This window comes from Gambusia affinis, linkage group LG22 (assembly GCF_019740435.1).
Source record: "Gambusia affinis linkage group LG22, SWU_Gaff_1.0, whole genome shotgun sequence".
In the NCBI taxonomy this organism is placed as follows: Eukaryota; Metazoa; Chordata; class Actinopteri; order Cyprinodontiformes; family Poeciliidae; genus Gambusia; species Gambusia affinis.
The window spans coordinates 3,403,600-3,430,419 of NC_057889.1; the positions used below are offsets into that span (position 1 = coordinate 3,403,600).

Here is a 26,820-nt window from a genome sequence, read left to right on the forward strand (position 1 = left end):
GATTGCCTGAAAGCCAGACAATGAATTAATCAATCTGCAGAGGCCTGCAGCAGAAATCCATACTAATGTATGGATTTAAATTATCCACAGCTAGAGGGCTGTCCATTAGGACTGCATTTTAAATGAAGATGCACCAATCAAAATGTTCCCACCAAAATCCAACTTAAAAAAAAAATACAGCCCAACTTCACAAGGTTCTCAGACTTTAAATTAGATTTATTATTCTCACAAATTTTGGTTAAAATAAATGTGTATTTATTAAAAACTGTCATGTTAGAAGACCTCTAGCAACTTCAAATAAGTCTAATGTGTTTACATTTTATCAGGACACTCAAACGGATCCAACTCCTTTTTTAGTAATGGTAACAATCAGGGCCGGATTTAGAAGACTGAGAGACCATGGGCTGGAGCCAGGTTTGTTTTGGTGCCCTGTCCCAGAAAAAATAAACATAAAAAGATATTTTATTCATACAAATTATAGATATTTAATAAATAGATCTACATATTTGCAGGTATGACATGATGGATGTGGGTCCAAAATAGATAAATATTTACTTCCAAATATTTGAGTATCATTTAAAAAAAATTCAAAGATGTAAAAAAAATAAAACATGAAAAATGACCTCATGATTTTAATATGAAGTGTAATGTTTGTAAAACTCGCAGAATACAACAAAAGCATGTTTTTTTTCTCCTTTTTTAATTTGCTGTTTTGCTGATGAACAAATGCAACATTCCTATACACTGTGTCATCATGGTAACAACACTCTTCAGTGTCAAAGTTGTTACTGAAAGAAGACTGTTTTTATTAACAGAAAAAAACACAGTTGTAGGAAAAAAATTTAAAGGAAACTTATTTAGCATGTAGAACAAAGCCTGTGGTTCATTCATGCTGTGAGAAAGCGAGCGATAGCAAGACATTCAGCAGATAATGGGAAGGCTCAGTGTAGCCTAGCAACATGTGTCCTCCAACTGTTATGGCTGGTACATTGTCACAACAGTTTAAATTTCTACTTTTTAAAAAATAAGGAAGAGTAAGCAGGGTAGTTATGGTTTGTTATACAGTTCAGTATTTGAGGTGCATATTTATGACAGATTCAGTCTCCATGTAGAACAAAACAAGTAAAACAGATGTTAGTTTGACATTTCTCTGGAGGTAGGAAAAGAAAAATCTCACAACAAGCAAAGCAGATGTGACATTAATTATTTAACTCTGGACACACATGCCAAGAGAGACTAATAGAAAAGGCCATAAAAAGTAGCAAAAAATCTTTTAGAGGACAGTTTGGTTACAGATTACTTGTGCTAATTTCCATTTCCGTTTGTTATTGTTAAGGTTTTTGAGTATTTTTGACTGGGTTTTTACTTCTCTGGAGTCAAAAGATCCAAGTTAAATACAGCTATTATTAGTTTGTGTTTTCAATAAAACAAAAAGGGTTACAGCCTACCTTTGACCCTACAAAGACATCCTGCATATAAAGCTTTACCTCTGCAAGGATAAGTGGTGGTGCTTGTGAGCCAGAGCCATTATACCTTTTAGGCAATTAAAGAGAGCACCTAGCGAGGGCTGGCAGTAACTCTAGCTGACAAACAAAAAGCATGTGTATTGTTTCCACTCTAAAGGAAAGGAGCAGGACCAGGGAAACCGAGACAATTAGTGCAAAAGGCAAAACAGAAAGAAGACTTGGAGCCAACCAAGTCTGATGGAGTTAGAAATCAAGCTCTAAAATTTACAAAAGCACATAAAAGAATTCAGAATTTAGCTAAAAAAAAAAGAAAAGAGAAAGATGGAAAAAATCTAAAGTCTACAACCTGAAAAGAAACAAACACACATGAAGGAAAGAGCAGAAATAAGTAAAGAAAACACAGAGTAGGCTGAAGTGTTTCATCTTTCATCAGCTGTCATCTCTGGGAACCATTCAGTCACTTTTAGCAACATCTGAAGCATCTTGCCTCCAAACCGTAAGATGGATGTTTACAAGAAACCATGCATGCTTTCTCAATGTGCATTCTAAACATGCGCCACAGGAGTTTACCGGCTGACAGCCTTCAAAATACATAACGCCACTTACACTTCGCTTACGGCAAGCCAAGCGCTCATTTGCATCTGTTTTGCAAAGCGACAATCTCCACCTCATCAAACTTAATCTTTCATCCTCCCCAACACTGAGCAGGACAGTGAGTCACAGACAACAGCTGCCCTGTGGTCCCATGAAAATGTCACAACAGTGGACAGTTTTATTAATTCAGAATTTTACAACCCAGCTAACTTTTAATAGAGCCGAGAAATGAAGATGAATGATTAACACACATAATCTTAGAAATGTTACAATGTAAAAAAACATAGTAATTTTCATTTGCAGGATTTATTGTTTTTCTCTTTTTCTACCAAAAACTGGATGATAAAAGCTTTCAGTCTGGCCCTTTTTTGAAGGACAATTTTGTTTACAGAGATTTCATAAATGATTCTATTTGTTGTTTTGTTTATTTATTTTGAATGTTTAAAATGTCTTCCAGTGTTAAATTTTCACTAGTATTTAAAGTTTATTGATTTGTGAGAATATTTTCTTGCATTATTATGCCATTACCATTATTTTACTGGAAAAATGGTCATTTATTGTAATAAAATTTGGGACAATTTATCGACCAGCAAAATTTATCACCTACATTGTCATACTCAAAAATTACAAACGTTCCCACTAGATGGCCAAATTTGTACCACTGCAGTGAGGGGCCACACAAAATTATTCAAAGGACCACAAATGGCCCCTGAGTCACATTTTGGACATCCCTGCTGAAAGAGGTCTGAGTGCAATAGAGTTAATAAATAATTATTAGTTGGATTTATCTGAAAATTGGTCAGACTGAAACTCCAAGCAACCAAAGAGTGTGTCTATGTGAGTTAATGCTAATCAGTGCAGACAGAGAGTCTGCACAGCGTAGCATGAGATTAGGTCACCTTATTACTGGGTCATGGTGAATCCACTGGATAAAATATGTATAGGAGGATCAAATGTTCAGCATATATATGATATCTTTAAGTTGCAACTATTGTGTTTGTAAATATCCAAACAAAATGTGGGGAAGTTTGACTTAACTTGCCTACTTCATTCTGTCAGACCAGTAATAGCAAATATTTCTTTATTCTAGAGTTCAATCAGTAATCAGGCCTGCTTGAATTCAGCACTCTAAAAACAGTGGTTAGATGCAGTTAATTTATAATTTAACAGTAAGGAAGCAATTATATTTTCACATCTAGCCATGTTGGTTTGGACTTCTGCTTTCCAGTAATAAGTTAAATAATTTGAAAACTGTTTGACAAAAACAGCAGTTTTCAAAAAGCACTGAATAAATATGTAAGAGGGGCCAATGCTTTTTCACAGCACTAGACTTAAACCAAGGAAATAAAATGCAAATCCACAGCAATGTGACAAAAACTTTTTCAACCAATATCCTTTTTATCTCTTGCTGTGCTATTTTTAAAACTCAGCACTCTTTTCTTCCCCTTATCTAAATCTATAAGCACTGTGAGTTTTCTTGCAGTTGGGGAAGAGGCAACATGACTGTTTACTGTTTATTTTAAACAGTATGTGAATATTCTGTGTATGGAAGTAATTTTTGCAAAGATATGCCTGACAGACTTAATATTCTATAAAATTGTGTCAGTTTATCCAGAAAATCCAGACACTGACCATGAATGGATCACCTTTTCAACCTAATTATTTTTAAATTATGTGATTAGGACCAGTTTTCCCATGTAACATTAAAAATTAATTGAAGTTTCCTGAAGGGTGAATTCACACCAGCCCTTTTTAGTCCACTTTCATCCAATTCCAGTTCATTTGCCAAGAAAGTCCAGCTGTTTGAATGTGCAATCGAACTCTGATGCAGCCAATTAGATCAATGTCCAATTGAACTGAACTCTGTCGTGGTTCGAATGCATATGTGAACGCCAATCAGATTGGAGACCATTCTAAAAGCAGGAAGTTGACTAAAGCGTAGGGAATTCTGGGTAAATACAAACAAAACAAACGTGAGAATCTGGCGCCAGCAGGAGAAATGTCTTGTGGGGTTTTTTAACTGAAGACTAAAGAGAAATCCTACAACTACTAAAATCTGACACTATCTGTTTACATTTGCTGAAGGAAGTTGTGTTCATGTCTTCTTTGGAGGGTTTTGTGTCGTTTCCTTCAGTGGTTCTTGGTGCAGCGCCCCCACAGGCGAGGAAAAAAACAGGTTTTTTTCAATTGGAATGAATCGCTTGACACAAATGTTGCAATTTTGGTCCCTAACTGAACCAAGCCTACCAGACTACCAGGTGTAACAACAACCTAAATCTCATCCAGTCTCAAAATGTTACAGCCAGGCAGAAAAGCATGTTAGTTCACATAACGCAGGTGCATTGGCCTCATCCAACTCCATTTTCCTTCTGTTTATCAGCCAAGGTTTTCATTATTACCCCCAACTGCTGCTGCCTCCAGAGAGAGAGTCCAAACATGGGTCACGCTGTGAGGAGGCAGGATCCTCCGGGGAGCCTTTGATTTTTCAGGGTACAAACATGTGTAGCAGATTTTAGGACTGTGGTGGTCCCGCACAACCAGCTGTTTATCCCTTACACGGCGCCTCATGTCCTCCCCTGGTAAACACAATGATCACAAAGCCAGAGTGCCGAACAGCAGTGAGCAGACCCCCTTGGGAATCAGGTCAGATGGTGATGGTGTAGTGTAATAAGAACCTGGCTGTATCAACAAATATTTCTAAAAAAACACATATAAAAATCTATCTCTAAATGACAGTAGGGCAGCAAAGATCAGGGAGAGCATGTAAGAGTGGGTTTGTGTAGCCGTGTTTGGTCAACACGGTTATTGGTTTGCCAAACAGAAAGGGCAGAGAAATCAAGAGGCGGAAAGGTTCGAGTCTGAGCCTGAACACTTCAATTTAACAGAGACGAGTACTTAAAAATATCCCACATAAAAGGTTAGAAATATTATTCTAAGTTTGTGATGGCAGATTATCAAATCAAAAATCAATGGTCAGGACAAACCAAAGCACAGATGCCTACAATATCTTTAAAACTTTGATAAAAGTGATAAAGGTTTCTATGTATGACTTAAAGTATAGAAAAGGATCAAACTCTTAAAGTATCAATTTCAATTAAATAAAAAAATTTTGTAGAGACAAACTGAAAACAACACTTCAGTGTGGATGTTGTTGCAAAGGGAAGATGACTAAAATTACATACTTTTCAGTATCAGAAATTGATTAGAAATTGATCAAAAGACAGCACAAAGTAGTAAAATACACTTTTACTTTATTAAAGAACATTTGGCTAAACTAAAGAAATGTACTAACATTATTATTCACAGCTTTATTTACATAAATATACATTTTAGAACATTATTTACATTTATATATATTATTTTTATTAGATTTATTTATGAATAATTGTGTTAATTAAATAATAATTTTATTATTTGTTGATCACCAGCTGACTTCAGTAGGTACCATCCGGGTTGAATATATGGCAAGAAAGTTCATCTGTTAAATAGTTTTGAACTTTAAAAACAATAATAACGGAAGTTGTTGGGTTTGGAAATGTTGATGGCCTTCAGCAAACTTCAGTCATTATAAGGAACATACACAGATCTTTAGAGAATATACACAGACACCGATGTTTACTGTTAGTAACGATAACATAGCTAATAATGCTAATTTAAGAAGTTAAAGTCAGCTTAAAATATCACGTTTGTAATTATTTTATGTTTGTTTTGAATTAATTTAAAAGACTGGTTTGCTCTCTCACACAGTGTGACATCACCCCTACTTGAAATACAATTAAGTGATGACAAATCATAATATTTTGAACTGTGTTAATTGTCATTTTCAAAGACAAAATATTAGATTTTCAAAGAACGGAAACTACTGAATTATACAGTGTATATATATATATATATATATATATATATATATATATATATATATATATATATAAAAAAAAAATTCCCTTCTCACCCACATGGTGGTGATTCTTCTTCCTCTTAGCTGGGTCCTCTACCAGAGGCCTGGGAGCTTGAGGTTCTCATGATATCTTGGCTGTGCCTAGGACTGCACATTCTGGACAGAGATGTCTGATGTTGTTCCTGGGATCTGTTGTAGCCACTGTTCCAGTTTGGGGTGACTGCCCGAGGGTCCCGATGACCACAGGCACCACTGTGGTCTTCACCTTCCAGGCCCTCTCCAGTTCCTCCCTTAGGCCCTGGTATTTCTCTAGTTTCATGCTTTTTTCCTGATGTTGCAGTCACTTGGTATTGCCACATCCACCACAACGGCTTTCCTCTGTTGTTTATCCACCACGACGATGTCGGGTTGGTTCGCCCTCACCATTTTGTCTGTCTGGATCTGGAAGTCCCACAGGATCTTAGCTCGGTCATTCTCCACTACCTTCGGGGGTGTTTCCCACTTTGATCTTGGGGGTTCCAGTCCATATTCTGCACAGATGTTTCTGTACACTATGCCTGCCACTTGGTTGTGTCGTTCCATGTATTCTTTCCCTGCCAGTACCTTGCACCCTGCTGTTATGTGTTGGACTGTCTCAGGGGCCTCCTTGCACAACCTACACCTTGGGTCTTGTCTGGTGTGGTAGATCTGGGCCTCAATTGCTCTGGTGTTTAGGGCCTGTTCCTGGGCGGCCATGATGAGGGCCTCTGTGCTGTCCTTCAGTCCAGCTTTTTCCAGCCATTGGTAGGATTTTCTGATGTCAGCCACTTCGGTTATTTGCCGGTGGTACATCCCATGCAGGGGCTTGTCCTCCCATGATGGTTCCTCCGGCACCTCAGCTTCTGTTCCCCATTGTTTGAGACATTCACTGAGCACATTGTCTGTTGAGGCTTTGTCCCTGATGTATCTATGGATCTTGGATGTCTCTGCCTTGGATAGTGGTTCTCACACTCACTAGTCCTCTGCCTCCTTCTTTGCGGTTCGTGTAGAGTCTCAGGGTGCTGGATTTGGGGTGGAACCCTCCATGCATTGTTAGTAGTTTCCGGGTCTTAACATCTGTGGCCTGTATCTCCTCCTTTGGCCAGCTAATTATTCCTGCAGGGTATCTGATTACTGGTAGGGCATAGCTGTTTATTGCACGGATCTTGTTCTTGCCATTGAGCTGGCTTCTCAGGACTTGTCTTATTCGTTGAAGGTATTTGGTTGTGGCTCTTTTTCTTGTGATCTCATCAAGGTTGCCATTTGCTTGTGATATTCCCAGGTATTTGTAACCTTCCTCTATGTCTGCTATTGTTCCTTCTGGGAGTGAGATCCCTTCTGTGCGGATGACCTTCCCTCTCTTTGTAACCATCCGACCACACTTCTCTAGTCCGAATGACATCCCAATGTCCGTGCTGTATATCCTGGTGGTGTGGATCAGTGAGTCGATGTCTCGCTCGCTCTTGGCGTACAGCTTGATGTCATCCATGTAGAGGAGGTGGCTGATGTTGGCTCCATTCTTGAGTCGGTATCCGTAGCCAGTCTTGTTGATGATTTGGCTGAGGGGGTTCAGGCCTATGCAGAACAGTAGCGGGGACAGCGCATCTCCTTGGTATATGCCACATTTGATGGATACTTGTGCAAGTGGCTTGCAGTTGGCTTCAAGGGTGGTCTTCCACATCCGCATTGAGTTTGCAATGAAGGCTCTCAAGGTCCTGTTGATGTTGTACATCTCTAAGCATTCGATGATCCAAGTGTGTGGCATTGAGTCATAGGCTTTCTTGTAATCAATCCAAGCCGTGCACAGGTTGGTGTGTCGGGTTTTGCAGTCTCTGGCAACTGTGTGGTCTACAAGGAGTTGGTGTTTGGCTCCTCTGCTATTTACCCGATGCCCTTCTGTGTCGTGCTCATGTATTGATCCATGTGTTTGCTTATCTTAGCCGCTATGATGCCTGACATGAGCTTCCAGGTTGTGGAGAGACAGGTTATTGGTCGGTAGTTAGATGGGACCGGGCCCTTTGTTGGATCCTTCTGGATCAGGATTGTGCGCCCTTCAGTTAACCATTCAGGGTGGTTCCGTTCTGTAGCAGCTGGTTCATTTGGTCTGCCAGTCGCTCATGTAGGGCAGTCAGTTTCTTTAGCCAGTAGGCATGGATCTTGTCTGGCCCTGGTGCTGTCCAGTTTTTCATACCTGAGACTCTTTCTTGGACATCTGCCACAGTGATGGTTACCGGATTTTGCTCAGGGAGTTTGCTGTGGTCATCTCGTAGAGAGATCAGCCACTTTGCATTGCTGTTGTGGGACGCCTCTCTTTCCCATATGCCTTTCCAGTATTGTTCTGTCTCCAGCCTTGGTGGGTCTCCAGTCTTGTTATTCCCCTGCCACTGAGAGTACACTTTAGCTGGTTGGGTGGAGAAGAGCCTGTTAATCCTTCTGGATTCCTTCTCCCTTGTGTATCTCTTTAGGCGGCTGGCCAAGGCTTGGAGCCTCTGTTTGGCAGTTTCGAGTGCTTCAGGTATGGGCATCTGGCTGTACTTCTCGGGTATTGGTCTTTTCATTGTTCCCTTATGGAGCTCTGATAGTTGGCTCACTTGTTGCCTTGATTTTACTCTCTAACCGTCTTTTTGTTATTGTCATTGTTATTCTTATAACCAAGCAGCTCAAGGATCACTGATGCTGCGTTGTAAATCAGCTCGTTGGTTTCTGTTATGGTATTGGTAGGGATTGTTCTCACTGCTGCATTCACATTCTCAATGAGACTTTCTGATGGTATTTCACTCAGCCGTTGTAATTGGCGCCGAGGAGGTCTGTCTGTCATTCCTGCCATGATTCTATTTCTCAGGTCCGTTGCAGCCTCGTTCAGCTCTGTTTCCGTCATTGTGGCTGCATACTCCCTCTCTGGGCGGGGGCTTGTAGTTAAGCCCCGCCCTCTCTGACATCCAGGTTCCTCCTCTTAGAAGGCGTGTTGTACCGTCAATCTCAAGCTGTGATAGCAGTTGCCGTTATGGATGTTGGAACACTGAGCTACTAGCTGTTTAGCACTTAGTGTGGACTGGGGATGTCGAAGTAACCATTCCTCCCTCAGTCTTTGCATATAGCCCCTCCGATCGGGGCTACTTGAGTAGTAGCATTCCAACAGATCCAAGTTTTCACCTCTTGCCCATTTCCGCTTCGTTGTCCGCCTCGTTGTTCCAGTAGCCCATTTATCGTCAAGGTGCTCTGGTTCCCCAGCACCTGACGCAGACCTTGTTTGGCCGGGCGACGTCTGAGCCGGCATGTTTCCTTGCTTCTTTGTGTCTCTCATGTTATGAGGTAGGCTGTAGCTTGAAGGATCTTGCCTAAGGACCCAGACAGGATAGCGCCCTTTTTTCCGGTTTCGACCTGGATTCGTACCCGGGTCGACCGGGTGAAAAACCGCTGACTTATCTATTGAGCTATCCTGCCAGCTCAATAGATATATATATATATATATATCTATATATATATATATATATCTATATATATATCTATATATCTATATATATATATACATTTTGGTTAAATATGAGAGCTGAAATTACTACCCTCTTGACAGCATAGAGTATTTTTCATCATAATAGATCCCAAAAAGTTACCAGGAAAATATTTAACAAAATAAAGTTATAATTTCAGAGGGGAGTGAAGCTGAAGCAACGTCCCATTTTTGATTTGGAAACTGGTAACATTAATTGAAGACAGGCGGCAGGAAACCCAGGACAGCATGTTTAACCTTCTCTGGAGGAAAAACAGCGTCTGAATATTTGAAACCATACCCAGCATATCCAATTATCTCTATTCAGGCAGAACATGTGTAGCTACAGGTTATTTCACAGTGCCAGTCAACTGTTGGCCACAGCTGTGAGATTCTGATCAATAGCTATGACTAAAGGATATTGATGGAGACAAATAAAAAGCAACCCCTGCTGAAATTTCTCATGACTGATGTTGGTGTTTAATAACACGAGGCGTAACCAGCAGTGTTGTGTCAATACTCCTCCTAAGCTTAACAGGTTTGTCAAAAATACTTTCCTCTTATGGATTACTGTCACATTCACATGTTTGTGCACATTGTAATGAAGAAAGAAGACATTGACCAAATGTTTGGCTGTCTTCTTCTGTGATAATACTGTCTGTTTTATTTCTTCATCTCAGTGACAACAGTCCTGCCAAAGCTTTCTCCATCTGCTGGAGTGTTTACTCTGATCAAACATAGATGAATGAAGGTGACCTCTTCACACACTTGATCCTCTCATCCAACCATGAATCACACAGTTGGTTTTCTTTTCAGAACCTGCCGTTCATGTTTGCTTTTAGCCCAAAGCAGGAAGGAAATGACATTTCTTATTTATCATAAGTAGAGCTGCAACAATTTGATTAATCATGAATAGTCACTTAATCAACTAGTTTTGTACACAAATAACTGTTATTCAGAAATTAAACTAAAACAGTACAAAAATATAAACATTTTTGCATAAAAGACAAAAAAAATGCTTTTGTTTCAAAAAACAGCTTAGTTGAAGAATCGTTTTTAACTGCAGAATAATTCTTTGCTACAAATAATCAAGCGTACATAGTTGCATTTTAGGCTATAAAATGTAGATTTTCTTATTTAAAAATGAATACATTTTTTAATATTCTATAAAATAAGCTTAGGTGGCTAAATTATTAATTTTTTAATCCAATTACTCGATTAATCATTAGAATAATTAATATAATACTTGATGATTAGGCCTGTCACTATAACAAATTTTGCTGGGTGATAAATTGTCCCATACGTTATTGCTATAAACGATAATATTGTTTAGAGAACATGTTCAATAATATAAATGTAATGACATAATAAAGAAAGAACATATTCTTAAAGAGCAATAAACTTTAGATTGTAAAGAATATTTAACACTGGAGCTGGAAGACATTTTAAATACCCAAAATAAGTAAACAAAACAACAAATCAAATTATTTATGAAGTTTTTAAACAAAATTATCCTTCATAAAAGAGCTAGTTGAGACTAAAGCACCAGAATGCAGACTTTCATCAACATGTTTTTGATAGAAAGAGAAAAACTATAAATCATACGAATGGAGATTATTGATCTCCTTTCAATTCATCAAGCAATTAATTGATTTACTGTGACAGGCCTAGAATTACTCAACTGTTAGCTGCTGTCCTAAATGAAAGTCCTTTCTTAATCATAACATCAAATTTTGCCCAACAGATTAACTAATTTTTCCATAAATACACACATCAGAATATGTCCACCAGCAGCTCTTTTAGGTCATTAACTTCTTATCTTTGACTCACTCAGCAATCCTCTATCAGCTGCCCATGTAAGTGAGAATATTTAGTGGAACTGCACTCTAAAAATCACGTCTTCCAATTAAAAACACTCCAGATTGTGGCCCCTGCTTATCTAAACACTATTTCTGAACAAACGTCTCATAACATCAGCTGGAGCAGCAGGCTGACTGCGTGCTACGGGGCTGCCACCTGACACCACCTCTGGGACTCCAGCACAGGGCTTTCCACTTGTTTCCCCGAACACACTCTGCAGAGACATCACAACACCAGACACGCTGCAGGCGGCTGCAAGATTTACTGGAAGGATTTTTAGGAATAAGATGCCAGATGACAAGGAACACAACACATCCCAGTTCTGTTGGTGTATAGTGTGTCTTGTACGAACGCTCGGCAGCCATGATGCTTTTGAATATGGGTCACTTAATTTCCGTATACGGCAGGAAACCCGAGCTGGTTTTACACAGTATAGTGAAACCAACAGAGCGGGCGGAGCAGCCTGGAAGGCGGTTCTTCAGGCATTCTTTCCCAAAGACCAGACGCCGAGTGAGTTTCAGAGAATGTCACAACATGTTGATGACTAAAGGTGGAATCTCATCACCCCTGATTGCTACACTTTATTCCAACTCCAGTTCGTTTGGGGTTTTTTAAAATTCCATTTGTTGTTATTTAACATTGGCAGGAAGTTGGTAATTATTCTGATGCTCTATTGGTTCAAGGCATATAAATATAATAACATGGTTTTAATTACAAATTTCTAATAATTATTGAGTTGGTAAGTGATATGTTTAATTAAACTGAGATAAGGTGTAGGAATAAATAAGTGTTCACTTCTTCCTACACTGTTTTGAACAGAAAAGTAGTGGTGAGCCACTTATTCTGTTCTTGGTAACGTACACATGCTTTCTTTTGTGCAGAAAGCACAAGACAAAGCTTTTAAAAACCAGCTTGAAATAAATAAAAAAATAAATAAATAAAGCCCGGTTTGTTTGGGGAGGTGTGAATGCAAATTCAAATTCTGAAAAAAGCTAACTCTGGCCCACCTACAAGCCTAGGCTTTGGTTCAGTTGAAGTGAACTCTGGTGTGTTTCAAATTCAAGCAGATCCAAGACTGCTCCAAAAGGAGGAAACGGACTACAATGCAGGGTATTATGGGTAACTACCACCAAAACATACATTAAAGTGGGAGAAACGTCTTGTGGGCTTCCATCAACAACAAAAGAGAAATTATAAAACCACCACAATTTGATGCCACTGTTTTTCTTTAATTTTGTAAAGAAGGAAGTTGTGCTCAGTGTCTTCTTCTGAGGTTTTTGTGCCGTTTCCCTCAGTGATTCTTGGTGCAGCGCCACCACAGGCGAGGAGGGGAACAGCTTTTTCAAAGGGTTTGGATCATTTGACTCAGTGCAGTGTGAAAGTGAACCGCACCAGCTGAAAGTGAAATAAATGTTGCAATTTTGGTCCCTAATCAAACAGGTGTGAAAACACTGAAAGTGGCCATTTTGACCTTCAAAACAAGGTAAAAAAGATTATGAATATGCTGTCTTCAAAAGTCTTCCCCAAGACTGCGTAAACCATAACATTATATTTCTGTATTAGGAAAAATTTGCTTTCAATTGATTTTTCTAATGAATTTTAGGATTTTATTAGCTTTAGGTCAAAATCATCAAGATCTTCATAGATTAGCACCAGTCTATGCTTAATGAATCTATATTATATGGGTTTTACTTTATGAATTAAGTTTCTGAAATATTTTCTATTCTAATTATAAATCAATGCTTTTCAAAAAATTGCTAACATACCAATTCCCAGTGAACATTTATTGGTCACAGATCCATGTAAATAATGTCTGAAGGACCTGCAGGTTTCTGGGTTAGAACGTGTGAAACTGAACGATTATCTGACTTATAAATGGACGTCTAAAACTCTAAACCCAGCCTCCTTTAAGCAGCGATTGACAAGCATAAATAAAAAAGCAAATTCAATGACCTGGGCTAGAACTGTAGGTCTCTCAGTTACACAGACACCACCTTTACTAGATAAGCCACAAGACTCTAAATAATGCGTCAATAATAGATAAGTCCAGGATTATCATGTGTAAATGTATCTCAGTGCTGCGTCATCTGCATCACAAGAAACACGATCGTAAAGGTCTTACCAGCATCTCCAGAGATATTCAGATAAGAATCTTGTCAATAAACAGCAGTATTAAATATTTATAGACCTTTTAGGTAACAATGTGTTAGCCATTTGCCTGTGCATGTCAAATATGGAAATGTGGTAGCATATTTATCACTTTTCTCTCAATTTGGAGCTCTCAAAGCAAAAATTCATGTTGACATTAGTGCAATAACACCAGTGAAAAAATGACTATTTTAGATCAATCATACTAAAATAAATTAAACTGAGTTTCACATTGAGATTTTAGGTGTTGTTTTATGGCTCCTGTGGCTGATGATACTGTTAAGAACACTTGTTCAATAGCTTATCAACTCAAATCACATGGCAGTAAATCAAGGCATTCAGACGTCAAGATATGGCAAAGACAACTTGTTGATGTTCTAATACAGAATTTAAATGTTGAAAAATGATTATTATTTAAGTGAATTTAAACATTTTAACCCTAACTCCTGTCAGGTAAGAGCAGAAAACTGAGGCTACAATCCACACAAACTCAACCAAATTGGGCAGTATCTCCAAAATGTGTTGCCTGGTAGCATCGAAACTCGGTGTAAACAACAAATACGCCTTATATCAACAGTTCAAGCTGCTGGTCACCAACATCTACTTTCAGCAGGATAATTTTCCATATTTCTAAGCTCAAATCATCTTAACCTGATAATGAGTCCAATAGTTTTTGCAATCACCAGACCTCAACCCATTTGGTAAAAATAAATAAAAATGGAGTCAGGGCCTCATAGGGTGTTGTGAATCTACAGGTTTGAGGTGGAAATGTTAGAAGAAATTCAAAATAAACTAGTACATGCATCTATATATTACCAATATTCACTGTTATTATGATGGTCAGAACCAGAAACGTTCTGGTACAACTGCATTAGAGCATCTTTAAAACATGGAGGAAGAGGAGATAGTCATCATGGACATGCAGCTAAAAATCTGCTGCATCTGTGTGATGTAACTAAGTCAGTATGGATTTCCAAAAAATGATTTGCTGAATCTAAACCACAAAATTAAGGTAGAATTACAGGGTTACAAACTTGTTTTTAACAAGGTATGTCTAATAAAGTGTTTCTTTTACATTGTGCACCCTTAAAATACATAGGTCAAATATTTGTTTTATTTTTCATCTCTAAATCAGGTCCAGATGTATTTTTAAGTATTTTTCTCAGTGGATTACTGGTGTTATCTACAGTTTTGGTGAATCTCCTCCATATTATCAGTCGTTTAACCCTTTTGAAAACTTTCTGGAGGAGCGTCTGGGTTTATATAAAACGTTAAATCCTTTATTTACTCATAACCCAGTTAATGTTGCTCAACAGATCCTTACCTCTTTGATTTTAGCCCGTCTCTCCTTAGTTTCGGGGTCCAGCGGTTGGTGTCCCGTCGCTCCGGGCGGACGGTGATATTCAATGAGAGGGATTTTATTCACATCATTTTCAGCCTGACCCGCAATGTTAACTTTCTTCTTGTCGTTTATTATGTCCCGTTGTATCTCCTCGGGTCGCTTTTGGAGCGTGTCCTTGGCCTCCAGCAACGCCTTTTCGTGGTCCTTCTTGATCTTGGCCAGGACCCGGTCGTCGCTTCCAGCCGGGCCGGAGTAGCTGCTCTCCGGACCGATGCGGGTGTTGGTCTCCACCGCGGGGGAGCGGAAGAAAACTCCGCTGAGTAGCTTCGACGAGTCCGGGAGGAAGAAGATAGCCCCGAAACACAGGGTGATGAAGGCGCTGAACACCAGGAGAAGAATAAATTTCTCTGTCAGCCTGAAAGAAGTCGGGCTGGCAGACTTCCTATTTGGCGGAGCGGTGAAAGGTAGAAGAGTTGCAACTGGCATTTTACCCTTTTTTCCTTGAAAACAACTCAAACCAAGATGAAAACAAAAAGATTTTAAACACTCTGTTTAACTCAACTTTGGCTTATTCCGCTCACAAACCCATTTCCAAGTCATATGAGTGGACTAAAACGAAAAGCGGACGGTTTAAAATCTCCGGTGAAAAGTTGGTGGAAGAGAAGCTGCCGTCCATGCCGAAGCCTCTCTGCAGACAGACCGAGTTCCAAAGACTCTCACACACAGGAAGCTGCGCTGCGTGGGCGTGGCCAAAGCCGTAACTGACAGCAGGAGCCAATCACATTCCGCCCCGTCAGAGGTGGCAGTTCTAACGGGGAGTGGCTAACGACAGCTGGAAAGAGAGCCATGATGTAGAAATCGTGTGGTCACATGAAGCAGGTGAAAGATTCTTAAAGTTGAAAATTGAACCTTTAATTTTAGTACATTTATTTAACGGGGAAAGAAAATCCCACATTAAGGAATATCTGAAAATATAAATTTTCAAATTTAAAATAAATTTGAGTAAATTTACTCAAATTTACTTTAATTTGAGTAAATTTATTTGACAAAGGAGAAAAAAAATCCACATTAAGGAATTTCTGAGATATTTAGCAAAAGTCAAACTTTAGTTTGATTACATTTATTTGACAGGGAGGAAACAAATCCCAAATCAAGGAATGGCAGAAAATTTAGAAAAATTCTAACTTTAATTTGAGCACATTTATTTGAGAGGATGGGAAAAAGTCCCACATTAATGTTTAAAACAATGTTTTAAAATAAGAATAAATGGAGGTTCACTTATTGAAACAATTGTGAACCAATTGTATTTTTAAACATTTCTACATAGAAATAGAAAAAGAGTAGGAATACCTTTCTGCCAAGAAACTCAGAAATTTTCGAGAAAACAATGGGAAATTTCTGAGCTCCAAATGTTGAACATTTCTAGATAAAAATCTGAAATCTTTAGATGAATTCCACATATTTTCAAGGAAAACCTGTGTGGTTTCTGAGCTAGTAAAGTTAAAAAAAAAAAATTACTTTTGGAGATCAGAAATTTTTAAGCTTTTTCTTGAAAATGTTTGAGATTAATCTAAAATTTTCAGATGTTTTCTGTAAATTTTCAACTTTCAAGTTTTTCTTCACATATGTTCAGTCTTTGGAACTCAGAAATGTCCTTCTTCCTAGAAAACGTGAAATTAATTTCAAGATTTGACGTAAACTTATTTCTATTTTTTTTTATCTGTAATAATACGTTGTCATATGTTTCCCTTGCAAAGTCCCTGGAAATTTTATTCGAACACATAAAAACATGAACTCTGACAGATTTATCTTAAAAATTTAGATGTAGATTAAGTAAAATCTACATCTACTGTGTGACCCATTTTTATTTTTATTTATTTACCAAAAATATTATGTTTGTTGATTTCAGGAATCATAAAGGTTGTAAACAGAACAGAGACAGACATTCGGTCACACAGCATGATTTATGCAGAACATTTCTGACACTGCTTGATATTTGTTGTTTGTAGTTTTTGGTAACAGGTTTGCTGAACATGTTGTTGATGAGTCTCTGACCCAAAATGACCACATTCTGCTGATTCAACCTTTCTAATATCTACTTGGGGAAAAACTCAACAAAACTCAATTGGATTTTGTGAACGCAGCTCAAAGTGTGACTCCAAACCCTTGCCGTTTTCGTCCTATTGACAGTATGTACAAGATAACTACAAGGATAAGTAAATGTTTGCATAAATCCTAAAGTACAGTCAGATTAATCTATCTCTTAATTCCATTTGTGTTTGCAGAAAGTTGAGATAAACACTTCAGTTGATATAACAAGACACACACTTCAATAGGGTGAGTAGATAACAACTCAGAACAAAAGAAAATAAGCTAACTCTCATGGATGTGAATGACAAAAGCACATTTTTCCACTCTTGGCTGCATTGTTTATTGGCTTGCCCTTTGCCCATGTCATATGACTTACAGCCTTCAGTCCCAGGACCTGGTAATTTCTTTAAGAATGAGGAGATTTTGTTTTGCAGGCTCGTTTCTCATTAATCAGCAGATGATCAGGCAGAAAAAGTAGAAGTTTTTGCTGCTTCTCATTTATGGTTTTTATCGTTAATCATCAAAAACTTTTTTACAGAGATGTGGGAAACTTCAGGTTAACTGTTTATTGAATGCTTCCAACAAAATATTCTTTATAAATGTCAGATTTTGTGTGTAGGTAACCTTAACCAAAAATACAGATTTTGCATCCATTAGAAAAACATGCGTATTTAACTTTATAGTTTGTAGTTTATAGATTTTTAAAACTATAAACTACAAACATTTCCACATATTTTGTAATTTTAGTGAGAATCCATTGAATATCCAGCTGAAAACAAACACTTACATTCACTTCTTACATGGACTTTACTTCATTGTCTGACATTAAATCAGAAACTTTTCTTGTTTTAGGACAGTTCAATTTTGTAAAACGATTTCTATTTGCTACAAGACAGAGAGCAAAAGAAAGAGATAAGACACATGAAACTTAAGGTAACACCTCAGAAAGGAGGAAACATTTTTATCCAAATTTGGTCATAGAGGATGAAATAGTATTTCTTCTTAAATGGGAAAACATCCTACAATGAAACATGATTTTGTTTTCAGAAAGAGAGAGTGAAACGTTTTAGTTGTCTGTATTCAGTTGAGTTCAGGGAACTGGTAAATTACAGGACAATAAATTACTATTGAATATACAGGACATTTTGGAGAAATGTTCACTTCTGAATTGTATTTTTTTTTATTAAAAAGCCTTAAGAAGAATAAATTCAAAGAGGCTATAGTGGTGTGGTTTTTTGTTTTGTTTTAAAATCTGTGTAATACATATTCAGCATCCCGATCCACACTCCATTCCAGTAGGTGGCACTAATGCACATCTAAAAGTTGCTTGTCATCCAAAATAAAAAAGAAGATTATTTATTTATTTATTTATTTATTTATTTATTTATTTATTTATTTATTTATTTATTTATTTATTATTTGTTTATGTCGTGGTTCACATTTCTTACTGGTTGGTGGTGGTACTGCTTACCTGAGGCTTTTTGCCAACTGCCAATAAAACTCAAGAAGAAGAGGAAGAAGATCTCGCTGCTGTATTAACCCTTTAAGAACTTTTTTTTTTTTTTACCTGAGTTGCATTGAGAAGTAGCTCCTCTGATGAGCTCAGCAGTTCCACCAGGTGTTTGCTAATTGCTGCTGGCTAGTCTGAAGGAACTAAGTGGAGAGGAGATGCACCTAAATCCATGCAGGTGTTTTCCACACCTGAATGGTTGCTATGGAGATTAAAGGATTTCTCATACTTGTATGAAAGTATTCCAGGTTTGTTTTTGATGAGATAATAACATTATAACATGATGGAAAACTCAAAAAAGTCAATTTTACACAATACTGCTCCTATAAACCTTTTAAAAACAATAACTGCCTGACATTGTTTAGAGTGGTTTTGTGGATGAACACATTAAAGCTGAAATCTGTGACCTTTGTTTGACAGATAACCGTTTCATCATTTAAATTATCTGCAGTCTTAGTAATAACAGCTTGTGCAAACAGCAGGTAGTTTGCATGTTGTTTAAAACTGAATACAGATTTAGATAAAAGACAAATGAGAGAAACAAGTGTGTCTCTGAGATCTACCGTGTTATTACTGATGGGTGTGTGCTCCTGTTTTCTCTCCTCTGAATCCGTCCCTACTGTGTGACTGGAATGCAAACTTATTTGTTGGCTGGTAAACATTTTGCAGAGCAAATAGCTTGTCGTGCCAATCCGAAATCACTGAAAGGAGAGCTGTAGAAACCGAAAGCTTTATCACGTACGGCGTGCGCCTCACCTAAACTCCACCAGCGGGAGGAGAAGCGTACAGATGGAAACCCTAATCTGTGGGTGACAGATGCAAGCTGCTATCCTGACGCTCTAATTTTGGGATGACAACTTGTCTAAGTGATGACGTACGTCCGTGTGATTAGTTTGTCTTTCTGAGAAACAAACAGAAAATGAAAGCTGGGATGAAATGAACGGCATGTTTCCCTGGATCACTGCATGAAAGTTGAACTTTTTTGTTGGTACCACTTAAAGCAAAAGTTCCCAAAAATGCCTGGGATTTAATTTGGAGTTGCAACCTTTTTGTATTTGCTAACTTTTGTTAAGAAACTGCCCACATCAGCCTCTACACAGCAATTACAATTATGACACAGAGCATTTTGGTAGAGTGCAATATTTCTTGTTTCCAATCATAAATGACTACAACACTGAGTCAACACTGGAGGCAAACAGTAAATCTACTGATGTCAGCGGTCCGCTGCAATAAAAACCTAAATTATCCATCAGTCTAATGTAACCCGGCTTGGAGAATGTGGGAAATTTGTTCTATCCATAATGCATGTCTGATTTTAAATTCATAAGCCCTCTTTGATGTGACTGATCACAGAAGCTAAACACATGAACTGTTGTGACTCGATATTTAATTTTTGTTCGATTTCAACATAGTTTGTTTTATTGAGGCAGCAATTTGTGCAGATTCTGGTTCTTCTGTTGTTAAGCTGAAGAGTCAATGAGACACTCCATCTTTAACTGTAAAGACATTATAGTAAAATATCACTTTGATAAGATCTTTGATGTCCACATACATCACTGTTAGGTTAATTGGCTCTGATTTGCTCTCAGGTGAGAATCTGTCGCTGCGTTTCCATTACAAATGTGCACAAAACGTTGTTGGATATTCTGCTGATGTTGAAAAAAAATCGCAATTTTACAATTGCAGCATTACCTATAATTCTTACTAGACAGAAGTAAAGAAGGAAGTAAATTTCAACAAAAACCTCAGAAAGTTTAAAATTGATCTCAGACATTTTCTAGAAAAAAAATGAAGAAAATTTCTGAGTTTGAGAAGTCAGACAATAAAAATCCCTGCAATGTTTAGAAAACATTTAAGTTTCAAAAGATACTTGTCGACTTCTGCAGTTTCAAAAGTCTGAACTTTTTAACTTTTGAAACTCTGAAATTTCTATATTTTTTCTAAAAGATTTCAGAGCTTAATCTCAATATTTTAGAGTTATTTGAAGTAAGTTTACTCCTTTTTATATGTATAAATGTCTGAAATTTTTTAGGAAAAACAAGAACATTTCTAAATTTGAAAAGTAAAAATATTGCTAGAAAAAATTCAGAAATGTTTAGATTAATCTCTGAAATGTTATCGAAAAAGGTTTAAATGTCTGGGTGTCAAAAGTTGAAGTTCTTCAACTTCTAGAAATATTCTGAGTTTCAAGAGTTTAAACTTTTTGACTTCTGAGTTTCTTCTCAAAACTTTCTGAGAGTTTTTGACAGAAATGTACTTTATCCACAACGACACTAAAACGCCGTTGTTGTCAGTGACTTGGAGTCGCTGCAAACTCTTAATCTTGGTCTTAAAGAAAATTTTTGTGCAGAGCGTAAAGTTAAGGTGACTTTAAACCTGATTAGCCGGTTCTGTCAGGAGGAAAATCCCAGCATTCATTATGAGGGTCATTCAGGTCAAAGGGCATTTCTCTCAAATACTTAGAAAAGTATATTTATATAGAAACTTCACGCTTTACAGAAAGTAAAAAATAATTATTTTTTTACCATTTCATTCCTGAAAATACAAATTCTCCTCCTACATAAACTTATTTTTACATAAAATTTAGCAACTTGTGTTTCAGCTGCTTTCTGTGCTGCTCTTCCTCTGACTAGAAACGTTTTCATCAACATATGTTAAATAAATTCGCTTAATGGAAACATGGCAATGAAAAAAAAGGTTTTTGATAAAACATTTTGAGGCTAAGACAAGATAATCAAAACTTGTTTAATTCGCAAACAGAAACAGTTTTTTTGCATCACAAGTCACATGATCAAAAACCAGATGTTACTACTGGCGAAAAACACGAAAAAGACAACAGGAAGTGGTACAAAGATGATTGTTTTTCTGTGTTTTATGAGTTAGGGCTTGAACAAGCATATTTATGTATGATTTTAATTACATTTTTATTCAGCGGGAACACCAAAGTCGCAAAATGGCAACATTAGTGGAATTTTGACCAATTTTTGTGCATATCTGAAATGGAAAGGCAGCTAGTGAAAACCATTTTAAAGGTAGAAACAGAGAAAACTTGGATTCTTAACAACAAGAGAATAACTTGAACTGTCTATAGCACAGTGTTTATCTGATTTCAGTTTTTTTATTTACAAGTATTCACTGACAGTTACCTTAAGGTGTCGACAACAGAAAAACTTGTGGAAAAGGTTGAGAAGCAGTTTGCAGGCGAAACGTTTGACTCTGTTGCGTAACTCCCACCTTAAACCAAATCCTACAGCCTGAGGAACAAGTTTGATCCATGTAGGTTGCAACCTGTCAGATTTAGTGGATCCCCTGCTTTTATCTTGATTTCACACAACAGAGTCCTGGACAACTGTTTTGCCCAAGAGAGGCATTAGGTCACGGTTCAGAATCGCCAACCAATACTAAAGATTTTACATTTCTCCAATGCCTCTATCTGATGTGCAAATGCAAGCAGAGAAAAGGACAGTAAAAGAGTTTTTAAAGCAGAATCAACATCAGTTAGAAAGTGAAAAAAACTGGTTTGCTAAAATGCTAAAACTTCAAACTGAGCGTCTTTTTTTGGAAACCACAGCGGTGATTGAACAAGGTTTGGGGTAACATATGTACAAGTGAAAAATACTTTTTAGAACCAACGAGTCTCATCGGTTAAACAAGTTCAAAGAAATTTCAGTCACAGTTTGCATTTATAAAAACACCAAAAATGCTAAATGCTGCTTCTCCTCGTTTGGTTCTGGTTCTGGGGATGCAGACCAGAACCAGAACCAGAACCTGAGAGTTCTGGAAGGTTGATACAACAGCAGCAAATCTTTAATGTGTTGTGGTGCTAAACCATTCAGTGATTTATAAACTAACAACAGGATTTTAAAGTCTATTCTTTGAGCTACAGGGAGCCAGTGGAGGAACGTTAAAACTGGTGTTATGTGCTCTATCTTCCTGGTTTTAGTCAGAACTGCAGCAGCAGCATTCTGGATCAGCTGCAGCTGTTTGATTGATTTGTTGGTCAGACCGAAAGCAGCTGAAAATGTAACAAATGCTGGAACTTTGCTCCCAAATCAAACCAAGTTTACTGGACAGTCGTGTGTCAAAAAACAGCCTTTTGTTGACATGGCAGCAGGAAAACAGCTAAGAAATGAAGGACAGTTGGTCCTAAAGATTGAGATTTGGGATTTCTGACATTAAATGGGATTTCTGTTTGTAATAAATCATTAAACCTCTCGGTGTCCTGCCTTCAAATTAAAAAAAATATGGAGAAGATTCAAATCAGAAGAAGGAGATTCAGAGAAGCGGTTGCTTGCAGCTGCTTGATTAAACTGATTATTCTGCTGAATCTTCCATCTTGTGAAGGTCATAAGTCAGCGATGAATCTCTTCTGTCCATGTGTGTTGGTAATAATCTGGGCTAATATTCATCATTTTGCCCTCAGAATTATCTGTCAGGCATTTTAGTGATGTAAAATAGGCCAAGCAGTGATCACCCAGATGTTTGATGCTTCTGCTCCTCTTTCTCTCTCTCTCTCTCTCTCCAAATATAACCTCGCCCCGATCTGATTTAACCACCGCGGTCTCATCCCCCCGGCGAAATGGACTCATTTGTGCAAACAGAGGAGGAGACAAAGCAGAGGGGATTGAGAATAGAAGGTCCAGAGGAGACAAAAGGAAAGAGTCCAGAGGATGGAGGGATGAGAGAACGTGTGTTGAAGAGAGCAGGATGTGCTCAGTGAACGAGGTCACTAATTGGGTTGAGACTTGTAGCTCCCTTGCAGTCCTTTCCACTTGTTCCTGACAGAAATCAGATTATTTCTGAGATTCTTTAATAAGGGAAAGGAAAATATGTCAATTTCTACAAAGAAGCTGGAAGAAGAGAGAAAATAACACTGGAAAAAGGGATTCATGACGACTTCAGCTATTACTGTGAACACTTCTGGTACTTTAGTTTGACTCAAAATGAGAGAAAAGAGGAAAATATTGAATTGGTTTGATTGATTTTAGTGATTTTTTCCCCTAATTCTCTGAAAAAGACTGAGAAGAACAACAAGAATCATTTTAAGAAAATCCAATATTTAAACTGCAGAAGTAGTTTTGGTTCAATTTCTGTAGAAAATACAATTGAAAAGAGACAAAACTAATTTAACAGTAACTTTTCAGCAAGACATAACAACTAGTTTTAAATGAATAATTCCTTAATATTGATGAAAAAGTTCTAGTTCCTTCAGCAGATCATTTCACTTATAAAATGGGAAAAATGTCTTGTTATGCCTAAAACCTGGTTTTCTTTAAGGTAATCTGACTAAAGAAGTCAGAAATGCAATATTGGTGGGCGAGCTGCGGTGGCATAGGGGATAGTGCAACCCACATCTGGAAGCCTTCAGTCCTCGACGCGGCGGTCGCTGGTTCGATTCCCGGACCCGGCGACATTTGCTGCATGTCTTCCCCCCTTTCCTGTTAGCCTACTGTCATATAAAGGACACTAGAGCCACAAAAGACCCCCTGGAGGGGGAAAATAATAATAATAAACAAAAAGAAATGCAATATTGGTAAGTAAAATTTAATTGATTAGTATCAGAGGTGGGCAGAGTACCTAAATATTGTACTCAAGTAAGAGTAAAAAGGTCTGAGTGGCTGATCAAATTATCAATCATTTAAAAATTACATAATCAGACAGATCAAAATATAAAATTAAGTGTGAATTTTGGCATTTTAAATATGAAAATCACAATAATTTATTTAGGTAACAAAAAATAACAAAATCAGGGAAAGAAAAATGTTTCCAAATCAGTTTCTTTCTTTTTAAAACTCATGAGTTTTATAAAGAAAAGCAGGAATGTGTCTGTGTCTGGTGAATCTTTGGTTAAAACATTATTTCTTTTTCATTCAGTGGGTAGAAAATCCAGATGCTCAAATAAGAGTAGAAATCCTTCACAATAAAATTACTCAAGCAATAGAAAAAAGTACATTGCAGTAAAAATACTCCTAAAAGTAAATATAACTGGTTACTACCCAACTCTGATTAATATTGGAAAACACATGAAACAGTGAAGTGACTGTGTCTCCTTTCAGGCCGATTTCTGATGGTGAAAAACGCCGGATTTGCTTCGCTCCTCGTGTTCGTTTGCTAGCCTCTTCAGCGCTCACCAGCTATTTTTGGCCATTTAAATTTGGAAATGTAGTGCATGGATCAAAGTCTTCTCTCCCATCCAGAAAAGTAACTGCTGGGGGAGCAGAGAAGAAAATAAAACAGAACATTTTTAGAGAGAGCACAAAGCCCAAAGAGCCCGGCTATCAGTAGAGATAATTCTGATGTTACTTTGAAGGTCTGGAATCACAAGCAGCGTCTGACAGCGTCTGTTGTGATCCCTTCTCAGGGAGACGTTCGGGTAATACACAGAACATTTCATGCAAATTAATTCATAATACGAGCGTCTTCAACACAAAATTTGATCATTTTTGCATGTGAACAAATAAAACCCTGCATATGTGTGAGCTGTTTTAGAGTAAACATGCCTCTTTAATTCATCACATATGAAATAAAGATGTTTGAGACAACACAAAGTTTATATGTGTGTTTAATGGATTGTTGTGTTGTTAACACATTAAATTACCTTCATTTTGCAGAATGCCTTAAGAGTATATCCACATCCAGTTAAAACATATTTATAAAATGTTGTTTTATAAACAAGAACAGCTGAAACAGCAGCAGCAGCAGATCTGGACCTGGAAAAGAGGATTTGTTTTTGTTTTACAGGAAAAACCATTTCAATGACGGAGAGAAATAATATTTAATTTAAACGAAAATATCAACCAATCAGAGCTCCGGATTCACTGGGGAAATAGATGAGACGTCCATCCATCCATCCTTCCTTCCTTCCTTCCTTCCTTCAGAAGCCCATTTTTCTGCAACAGATTTGGATGACTCGTCCTTTTCAGCCCAAACTTCCCACTGACCCACTGGGAATTGTCCCAGTCTTCCTGTTTATCCAGTCTGGGCCCAGTTTCTTCTCCTGTCCTTCTCATCAGCATGAATCTACTGAAACAAAGAGGAAACCTCAGCGATTTGAAGACGACAGAGAAAAGACAACAAATGACAAAGTCCTTTCCCCTCAGAGCTCAGCAGAAGTGACTCGGTAACCGTGTAGAATCTGCTTCTGAAAGAGAAATGAAGAGAAATGAAGAGAGAGGAAGAGAGAGGAAGAGAAATGAAGAGAGAGGAAGAGAGAGGAAGAGAAATGAAGAGAAATGAAGAGAGAGGAAGAGACGAGCTTTCCTCTGCGGTTTGCTCAGCTAACCGGGAGCAGAAGTCTCTCCTGGCATGGAGAGACTTCTGCTTCTTTCAAACCTTTCAGCACCACAATCACTGAGCAGATAGATGACAGTCCTGTGTGGAAACTCTTCACGCTCAGCGTGAGCCGATTGTCTTTACATTTCAGATTTTTATTTCATCTTATTGTTTAACAGTCAACATCTCAGCATCTGCCGCCTGCCTGCTGCGCCGGTAATTCATCATTGTAGCTTTGCTCCGCCATCACTTCCAATTATTAGGCGATTATCAGACACACATTCAGCTAACAGAGGATCGTTTCCCATTAGCATCCCACACTTCAGGAGCGTAAAGATGACAGGAATCCACGAAGGGAGGAAGAAACCTTCTGTTAAACAACTCAGTAACTTTCACAGGAGAGTCATGATGGGCTACGATAGGGTTAGGAATTAAACTAAATTAATTAATAAATACCTTTTTTAATTTAAATATACAATTCTGATTTTAAACTCAGTATTTTGGCTTAAATCTCAGACTTTGATCTCAGAATTTAAACGTTTTTTCCTCAAAATTTTGACTTTAAATGTAGAATTTTATTCAGAGAATTTTGTCTCAAAATTCTGTTTTTTTTTTAATTCTGACTTTTTCTCCTCAGAAATTTGACTTTAAATTTTAAATTCTTTTGATAATTTATATACATTTTATCTCAGAACTATAACTGCTTGCAGAAATTTGAATTTAAATTTAAAATGATGACTTTTATTTTCAGAGAATATGGACGTTTTTCACAGAACTCCAACTTTAATCTCAGAATTCCAAGTTTTTTCTAAAAAAGTCAAAATTCTTTCCTCAGAATTTTGACTCTAAATGTACAATTCTTATTTTTATTCAGAGAATTTTGACTTTTATCTCAAAATTCTGGGTTTTTTTTTTTCAGAATTTTGACTTTAAATTTAGAATTCTGACTTTTTCTCATAATTTTGACTTTTCCCGCAGCATTCTAACTCTGTTTCAATATTTCCTAAATATTTCCAAGAACCAAACATTTTGTCATTTATGTTGTTAGTGTATAAAAATGATCACATAGCTATTTCTTCGTTGCTATGTTGTAACCCTGAATTTCATCCACACTGAAATCTTGATCCAAAT

At 37.4% G+C, this 26,820-nt stretch overlaps 1 protein-coding gene across 1 annotated transcript in view; it reads right to left on the reverse strand.

Annotated features, from left to right (window-relative positions):
• The window catches only part of man1a1 (mannosidase, alpha, class 1A, member 1), a 119,440-nt gene extending 103,916 nt beyond the window's left edge, over positions 1 to 15,524 (reverse strand). Inside the window, exon 1 of the mRNA XM_044106533.1 lies at positions 14,799 to 15,524. Coding sequence (XP_043962468.1) covers positions 14,799 to 15,302 — 504 coding nt within the window. The 5' untranslated portion in view covers positions 15,303 to 15,524. The remainder of the gene's footprint in view (positions 1 to 14,798) is intronic.
• Positions 15,525 to 26,820: the final 11,296 nt, after the last annotated feature.